Source organism: Solanum tuberosum, unplaced genomic scaffold (assembly GCF_000226075.1).
Source record: "Solanum tuberosum cultivar DM 1-3 516 R44 unplaced genomic scaffold, SolTub_3.0 scf00197, whole genome shotgun sequence".
Lineage (NCBI taxonomy): Eukaryota > Viridiplantae > Streptophyta > Magnoliopsida > Solanales > Solanaceae > Solanum > Solanum tuberosum.
The window spans coordinates 213,483-222,805 of NW_006239125.1; the positions used below are offsets into that span (position 1 = coordinate 213,483).

Consider the following 9,323-nt stretch of genomic DNA (forward strand, 5'->3'; position numbering starts at 1 on the left):
GGCTTTAGCCTTATGTATGTTTCCATATAAATGTGGTCTTCCTCTATCACAAGGTGGTAGGAAAATATACATTTTGAGAGTAAATCTTTCCACCTATATTCTATTGGTGTGCTAGGCTTTTTTCTTTAAATCTTTGTTAGTTTCTGGCTCCTAGTTTTATACTAGAAGAGCTTGTTGAATCCTAGGAGATACACTCATATCGGGTGAAATATTCTTAAGGACAATGTCTTTCGACACGCCTCAAGCTATGAGAATTTCTAATGAGAGTTATTGGTGAAGTACAAGCTTTGGTGAATTCGGTACAAGTGTTCGTGATGAAGGTATTTTCCGTAAAATTTACAAACATATCCAACATATGTTCACAATGAAAAATCAAAGAAAAACCTACTTATCCAGATGTATAATCCTTGCTTGCAGAGTATACACTTGTATATGCATTTATCTATGTTATAGCTATTCTCCATTCATGTGGGGGATTGTTGATCTAGTGTAAATTAAATGAGAAATTGAGGAAACACATGTTTTGGTGAAAGCATTTCTCCCTCATCGATAGTAGAAAGAGAAGTTCAAGTGTTTAAATAAGATAACACTTTTACTTGTTGTTAAAAAGGATTGAAAAGAGGTTCCCTCACGTCGTCGCTTGCTAGCTCGACTTTGGCTTTGAAAAATTACCGATCAAGAGATTTATTTTTGGACAATTTTTTCTTTGATTATTTAAATTAAATTTGCCAAATATCCAATCCGAACCAGATCCGTGCGCAACCCAATGAAGATTCTTTTACCGAGTTTCATTTAAATATCCCGCCCATTTTCCTTAGGTGACTGTTCTAAAAAGGTTGCAAACTTTCAAAAACAGTACTTACATGGCTATAAATACATTTGATTCCTCAATTTTTTCCTTATGAATTTTTTGAACTTCAAAATTTCCTCCTTCTATATAAATGAATTTTTTTTGGGGCAGTTCCCCCTTTGTTTGCAGTAAAGTATTTGGAAGCAGACAAGGCTGCAACTCTTTTTGTTAAACGTATATCGCCCAATAATACCAATAAGCTATGTAATCAACATCTACCTCCTCCATGTATGTTAACAGTAGTCATGTCAGCCACTATCTTGAACTAACGCATATTAAGCTATAATATATTACTATCCTTTTGTACCTAAAAAAAAAAGATAAGTGTCAAAATCACACATAAACTGTACCCTTTTTTGAGTTTCATATCTAAACTATTGAGAGTGTGAGTTTCATACCTAAACTATCACTTTTTAGTTTGAGAAACACACATCTCTCTTTTATACCACTCTCATCATGGTGTGTGTAATACACTCTCTCTTTTATTTAAAAAATTGTCACATCACACTCTACATGGACAAAACATTCAACCTTGAAAAAATTAAATAAATTATTAGTATTAGTTAAAAATGAAAAATAAAAAAATATTATACAAAAAAGATAATATTTCTTTTATAAAATAAAATGTAAAGTATTTTTCTTACCCCACTCTATCACTTCCTCTCACCCCCCCCCCCACCCACCCCCGGCCATTTTTTTTTAAGTTTCTTTTTTTGTTTAAATTTCTTATATAAAAGTATTTAATTTTTTTGCTTCATCTCCTCCCCCCACCTCAAATACTAATTTAGATATTATTTTATTTTTTAAAAAATAATTCTACCCACCCCACCTAACCCTCCGCTTTCTAATTTTTTTTTTTCTCATTTAGTATTAGATGTATACATATCGGAAATATTGTTTACTTGCCGCCGCAAGACTTTTTTTAATTTTTTATTTATTTATGTTATATTCGTACACTAATAGAAAAAAAATTCTAAAAATATATGTACGTACATATCTAATACAAAATGAGAAAAATATAAAATAAAAATTAGGAGCGGAGGGTTAAATAGGATGGGGTAGAATTTTATTTTTTTTAAAATAAAATAATATCTTTTTTTTTTGGGTGGAGGGGGATGAGTGGGTGGTTTTTGTTTTTTGGGAGGGGGGAGGGTGAAGTATGAATTTTTTTAAAATATTTTATAATGGATTATTTTTTTAAAAAAAGATGGGGAATTGTCGGGGGGGGGGGGTGGTACGTTGAGGAGGTGGTGGAGTGGGGTAAAAAAAATCATTTAATTTTTTTTTATGTATAGTAATACTTTAATCTTTAATTTTTTAATTAATATTAATAATTTATTATTTAATTTTTTGTCAAGTTGAAATATTTTATCCATGTGGAATGCCATGTGTCAAGTTTTTTTCAAATAAAAGAGAGAGTGCATTACACACCACTTATGTGTGTTTCTCTAACTAAAAAAATGATAGTTTATGTATGAAACTCATACTTTCAATAGTTTATGTATGAAACTAAAAAAAAAAAAAGATAGTTTAGATGTGTTTTTGATATTTATCTCAATTTTTTTTTTATCTTTTTTAATTTTTATTTTTTTTGTGTTTTGTTGTTTGTTGAGCGGGTAAAATACAATCGAAGGGATCATTATTAACTTTGTTTTGCAAACTAAAGATGAGTCATATAATGATGTGGACCAATATAAAATTGTCATTTGTTTAGTTAAATTTCATGTCATATGTCTGCTAATTAGTGGGCATTTTTTAACCTAAAGAAAATGTTAAGGATATTTTTAAACTAATAAATGAAAAGAGGACATTTTTGAACATTTTCAATAGGTTTATGAATATTTTTGAACCTTTTCCCAAAAATTAAAGAGGGCAATTAAATAGGAAAAATATCTTGGCGTGGCATTATTTAAAAAAAAAAAAAAAGTGGAAAAGAGTAAAACGGCACTGTGTCTGTACTTACACGATAAGCCTGGTGATATGCTCGAATGTTCATGACCTTAGGGATTTTACTCTACTCTCTCTCTTTACTTTTTAATTTTTAGGTACCAAAATATCTGAAAAAAAAGAAAGTAAGATTTTCCATTTTCACAAAATTTAAAGGATAAGTTGGAGGTTTTCATCATGGGGACTTACAGTTGCTTTTTTTGGTCTAAAAATGAGGGTTGAAGAGCATTTATCATATATTTAAAATTTTCTGGTTTGGATTTGCTGATTATGGCTTTGGAGTTTTCAAAGTTGTGATATAAGGAAGCAGAGATTTGGGTAATATTCTTCAACTTTGAACTTAGCTGCTCCTTGGAGTTGCCCTTTTTCACATTTTTGGTTTTTTGTAAATTATAGCTAAGAAAGAAGCAATTGTTGAATGTATTCAAGATGCTACAACAATTCTTTATCTTGGAAAATTTGTTTTTTCTCCAATGCCATTTTAGCTAATTATTGAAGATATTTTGCTGATTTGAAGATGAAAGAAAGGGTTTTTATCCATAATTTGATTTTATGTGAAACAAGGAGCTGATCTACCCTTGAAGGAGTACAAAACTCTCAGATCCAACAGTTGTCTAGATTTCATGTTTTCTATTCAAGAAACAACAAATGGTAAATGAATATATTGTATTGTTGGTGTTGTATACAGACACAAACACCAAAACAACAACATTTAATCATCTATTTTATTAATGGAATTTAACTCCCACTGGAAATAGTTTATTTTTTTAATTAAATAAAATTGTCATTCTGTATTTTATTTCTTTTGGGTTGTGTAGTTATCTTCTCTCTTTTTGAGAATAGCAATAACAAAATTGTCATTCTTTAATTACACACACAAAAAAGGCTCTCCACTCTATCCTTCAAAGACTTTTCTTTTTCTTCTTAGATTAGCTACCTATTTATTTAGCTTTTACTCATAAACCACATCTGTCCAAAAGTTTATATCTAAAGCCCTATGAAAAGCTAGAGCATTTGATGCTTCTTCCTTTTCTTTTCTTTTTTAAAAAATAAATTAATTTTGTGGGCTTGTTGATTTTTTGTGGCTATGGTTTTGACTGTTTTCCTACAGTGTAACAGGGCTGTGATGCTGAGATGACACAGGCCTTTGTTTTTGAAAGCACTGCAAAAAGAAGCCTTCTTTTCTCTCTACTTCTGACATTTAAACAAGCCCTATCTGTAGTTGAATGTGATATATCAGACCTCAAAAAACACTTTTTTTTTGACTACTCTTTACATGTGTGTACTCATATGGATTTATCATTATAAAAGTCTTTTAAGTAGTGTGTAATCATGATTAATGCAAAGGACATCTACAGTCCTCCAAGCCCAAGAAGGTACCCCCTACACCAGCTCATAGTTTTATCTACTTGTATTTTTTTTCTCCATCTTGGAACCCTAATTCAAGTCCCAAATCCACACAGGAAAAAAATAATAATACCCTTTTGAACTCAAGAAAATTTGGGTAAACCAATAAATTTTGAAAGGTGGGTGTTTTCTTGATTTTGATTTTTTTTTTTTGTTTGTTTGAGAAAGGTATGAAAGTTGTAGTATGGAGATGGAGGAGATTCAAACTGATGAGTGCAAGTTTCCAAGAATGAGCAACAAGGAGGATGAGCAGTACCAAAAATATGATGTAGATGATGTAGGAGAAGTCAAAAGGAGTAGTGGACTTGGTGGGATTGTAAAATTTTATGGTCGGCCTTCATCAAGAATTGTTAGAGTTTCTCGTGCATCTGGAGGGAAAGATAGGCATAGCAAAGTATTGACTTCAAAGGGGTTAAGAGATAGACGTGTTCGTCTTTCTGTCAATACTGCTATACAGTTCTATGATTTGCAAGACCGTCTAGGCTGTGATCAGCCCAGCAAGGCTGTCGAATGGCTGCTAAAAGCGGCCGCTCCTTCTATTGCTGAGCTTCCACCTCTTGAGGCATTTCCAGATACACTGCAGCTCAGTGATGAGAAAAGGTCAAGTGAGCCGGGTTTTGATTCAGCTGATGTGGAAATGGATGATGATCTTAATTACAATCAGCAGCAACAACCTTGTTGTAGCAATTCTGAGACAAGTAAAGGTTCGGGCTTGTCACTTTCCAGATCTGATAGTCGGCTCAAGGCACGGGAGCGAGCAAAGGAAAGGGCCACAGAGAAAGAAAAGGAAAAAGAAAACAAGTCTTGTATTGTTGCTCAACACCACCAAAACATGCACCCTAGCTCGTCTTTCACTGAGCTATTGACCGGTGGTATGAGCGATAACAACAACAGCAACACAAGTCCTAATGGCAACATTCACCAAAATACACCAAGGCAATGGTCTACAAATCCGTTGGAGTATTTTACCTCAGGATTATTAGGCCCATCAGCTACTCGTGGAATAGACAACTCTAGTGGCCAAATTTACTTGGGAAATCCTCTACAGCCATTAAGACCAGTGTCTTCACCAATGTTTAGTATTACGGGTGAGCATCGACCGGAGCTGCAGCATTTCCCATTTGGCGGTGACAACCTAGTCCCGGGCGTTACCTCCAGTAATACTAATACTAATAACGAGTACAATTTGAACTTCAGCATTTCTTCAACATCTGGTTTCAATAGGGGGACCCTTCAGTCCAATTCTTCCTCTACTTTGCCTCATTACCAGAGGTTTTCTCCCACAGACGGATCATATCTTGGTCCCACAACTGAATATGATGCTCGTTTACATCTCTTCTATGGAAATGGGTATGACCACGGCCACGGACATTCAGATCAGAAAGGAAAAGGAAAGAACTAAACTAACATCAACTTCCATGGTAAATTTTCAATTCTTTTAACTCACATTCTACATATAACCCAATTTTTACCTTCTAAAAAAGACTCCATTTTTATTACTTACTAAATGTGTTGTTTAGTAGGTTTATAGATTTCTTGGTTTCATAAAAAGTTACAATTGGGGCATGTGTTTATTTGTTTTTTATGATAAGGTGCACGGTTCCCTGGGAATAGAGTTGTCTGTTTGTTTGGTTTCCTTGTTGCTTAGCATGTTTGTAGCCATGGACAGGTGTTAATTGGCTGGGCTGAAAGGGCACTTTAACAATGGTGGAGGGGTTATAGTAGTAGTCTATAAGACTAGATACTACTTTTTTAAATCCCTATTTAATTTGTGTTTGTCTTTATAGTTTAGTGGATAAACACCCAACACTTGTCACTTCAACGGCGCTCTTTCTCTTCCTAACTAGGGTTGGGGCTTCTCCAGATTTAGCTAAGGTCAAATAAAATCTACTCTAAGTTATATTCATTAAATCAACTCAATATTTTCAAATTTTTTTTTATTTATATTATAGTTTGTACTAATTCTTTTCCTATTTTAGGATGAAAAATAAGTTTTAAAATTTTGGTCAAAGTTCACATGGTTTTAATGGACAACTAAAAAGTGGGGTTTCAGCTACCTCCCACTAGCACAAATAACTTATAGATAACTTGTAATTCTATCTATCAAGACTTGTAAATTCGAACTTGTAAACACATAGAGGGTGTTTGGATTGGCTTATAAGTTGTTCAAACCTATTTTTAAGTCTTTTTTTTTTCCCCAAGTGTTTGACAAATATAGAAATAACTTAAAATATGTCAAAAATAACTTTAAATAAGTTGAAAATCACTTAAAACAAGTTGAAAACCAATTAAGTTTGACTTTTTTTTATTTATTACTTAAAAAACTACTTTTTTTAAATCAATCCAAACAGACTCATAGTTTTCAACTCATTTTGTTAACCACGAACTCATAGCCTTGAATGAGTAGGCCCTATATATTACTCTTTTTTTTTGTTTATTTGTCTAATATTGACTTAGCACACTCCTCAAGAAATAACAAATAAATGACAAATTTTCTATATCATTATTTGTGTATAATAAATTCAATATTTTGGAAATACAGTTAATACCAAGGATAGATTAGAAGTTAACTGATAAATTATCTCTTAATTTTCTAAATTGAATAGATAAGAGTGAATGTAAATATTAATTGAATCAATAAGAGTATATATATATATATATATATATTTAGTATAGTAAACAAATAAAAATAGACAAACGGAGCATGTAGTAAGATAAATTTATGGCAGCCCTTTTGCAGAGAAAACTATAATAGCTGGCTGGTAAGACGTAAGAATTGTTTTAACGTATTAACTCTATAAGACTGTAAGAACTGTTTTTGTGTATTATACAAGTATTTGATTGCATTTGAAATATATATAAAACAAATATTTTGATTCTTTCTGAAAAAGGGAAAGAAAATAAATATTACATACCAAAAGACTTCAGCTAAGTTGCTTGGACTTTTCAAAAATATTGTTGTACCATTTAGATTCTTTAATAATACACTATTTTTGAAGAATCCGATATGCTACCATCGATATTTTTGAAGAGTTAAAGCAACGTAGGTTTATATGTGATATGATATTTATATTTATTATTTTTTGACAAAAATGATATTTATATAAGTATATAAAAGCATGTCTTTATTAGAGGTAAAATTGAAGTTAAAGGAGTTTTTAGACATAGAAAGATATTCTACTATTCTTTGTTGGAACAGTCCAAAATACAATAAAGTCATATGAAATGAAATAAAGTATTACAACATCACACTAAACATATGAAATTATTGTAAAACGGCATCAAAGTCTGGATTTTGGTCATTACAGAGTAAAACATTATATGTTTATTGGATGCAGTGGCGGATCTAGAATTTAGACTCCGTGTGTAACAATTTCCTTTTTCTTAAAACGTCTTTCTCAAAAAAATAGGTACAAATGGGATTCGAACCCGCAACATCAGCCTTCTAAAGTTTCCCTCCTACCGTGGCACCACAAGCCAATTTTGTTCTGTGGGTGGCACGTTTTATATAAATATAAATATTATATATATATACCTATGTATATATAGAGTTTCCGTCGAAGTTCGGGGGTGGCGTGGCACCCCCACTTGCCTTAATAGATCCGCCTCTGATTGGATGAGATATCATAAATAGAGAAAAAAAGATGTAGGTAAGGTATAATTCCAATAAATTATTTGTTCCCTCCGTCCACAATTGTTTGACAGGTATACTAAAAATAGATGTCCAAGATTAATTGTCAATTTAAACAATCAAGAAATAATTAATCACTTTTTTCCAATTCTGCCCTTAATGATAGTGTAGTTCAATTGAAAAGTTATGTGGACTTTTGGTATTCTTGATATAGTAGGATTATATTTAGTCAAATTACACCTTGTATTAAATTTTCCTTGAGGGGTGTGCATGACCTTACCCTGACAAACAATTGTGGACGGAGGGAGTATAATGTTGGCTTGACATAATTTTAAATGATGAAATATTAATTAATGAGGATTTATTAAGGGCCTCAACTTATTTGAAACTTATGTATAGTTATTACTGTTGCTAAAATGTCCAATTAAATTCACTTATAAATGAAAAGTTGAAATAACTAATTACAACGTACAATTACATGTTTCTTATAAAAAATGATTACATTATTGAGGCAATGGAATATCTCAATATTTGTGTCTTTTGTTTAATATAATTAAGGGAGAGAGCTTAATGGATAGGTAGGAGAGTAGATATAGCTAGTTATTCATAAACAATGATCTAAAGCTAACTAGGGAAACATTGTAATACTAATCTAGTGACATGCAAGAATAATATGTGGCAACCGTTTGGACATGAATCGATTGATATTTGAAAAAAATAGTATTTAAAGTTAAGCTAAAAAAAAAAATGAAAGATGTTTTGAAGATAAAATCAAGCTCATACACGATGTGAAATGAAACTGTTTAGTGTCTTTATTTTCTTGGTGCAAAGAAAACTGCATAGAGGAAGTAGATGAACTGATAGATTTCTTTGGTGCTTCGAAAAACTTAAAGTTTAACCTTTACTATCTTTGTAATTTTTGGAAGTGACCAACATTCCTTAACGTTGAAGAATACAACATTATTGATTTTTTTTTTATAAAAAAAACATTTTGATACTTTTAGAATTTGATTTTCAAACTTCTAAATTTCATATTTCAAGTTTGAAATAATAGATAAATTTGAAAGCAAATAGTTCGTAAAATTCTCCATTATTTGTTTTTTAAATGTGTAGACATTCTTTTGCTTCTTTCCTTGCCATTTTTCATTTTACAACCAAAATATGGAATTCTATTGAAATCTTAATTACCTCCTTTAATTTATTTTGCCTTTTGCTCTTTCCTTGGATATCTTTAAGTATGAGCATCTAGTGTCTATGGCTAGTCTGGCTATTGAAGTGTTTTAATATTTGGTCAAGTCCTTGTGATATAACTTACTTGTCTCTTATTTGCTTAAACTTTTTGCTATAAGTATTTGCAATAATGACTGTTATTAAAAATATAATTAATACTCTTGAGATAGGACCCCATATTACCTTCTTTTTTTTTGGGTAGGGAGGGGGGGGGGGGGGGGGGATTGGGAAATGAGGAACCATACCGCTTTTTATTTA

At 31.6% G+C, this 9,323-nt stretch overlaps 1 protein-coding gene across 2 annotated transcripts in view; it reads left to right on the plus strand.

The window, feature by feature from the left end:
* Positions 1 to 2,785: 2,785 nt before the first annotated feature.
* LOC102582424 (transcription factor TCP2-like) overlaps positions 2,786 to 9,323 on the plus strand; it is an 8,911-nt gene continuing 2,373 nt past the window's right edge. The window contains exons 1-2 of one of the 2 annotated variants that reach the window (XM_006355347.2): positions 2,786 to 3,115; positions 4,373 to 5,625. In XM_006355347.2, the coding sequence (XP_006355409.1) occupies positions 4,389 to 5,606 (1,218 nt within the window). In that variant the 5' untranslated portion in view covers positions 2,786 to 3,115; positions 4,373 to 4,388 and the 3' untranslated portion in view covers positions 5,607 to 5,625. Of the gene's footprint in view, positions 3,116 to 3,713; positions 4,174 to 4,372; positions 5,626 to 9,323 lie in introns of those variants that run through there. The other variant, XM_006355346.2, reaches the window with a different exon arrangement.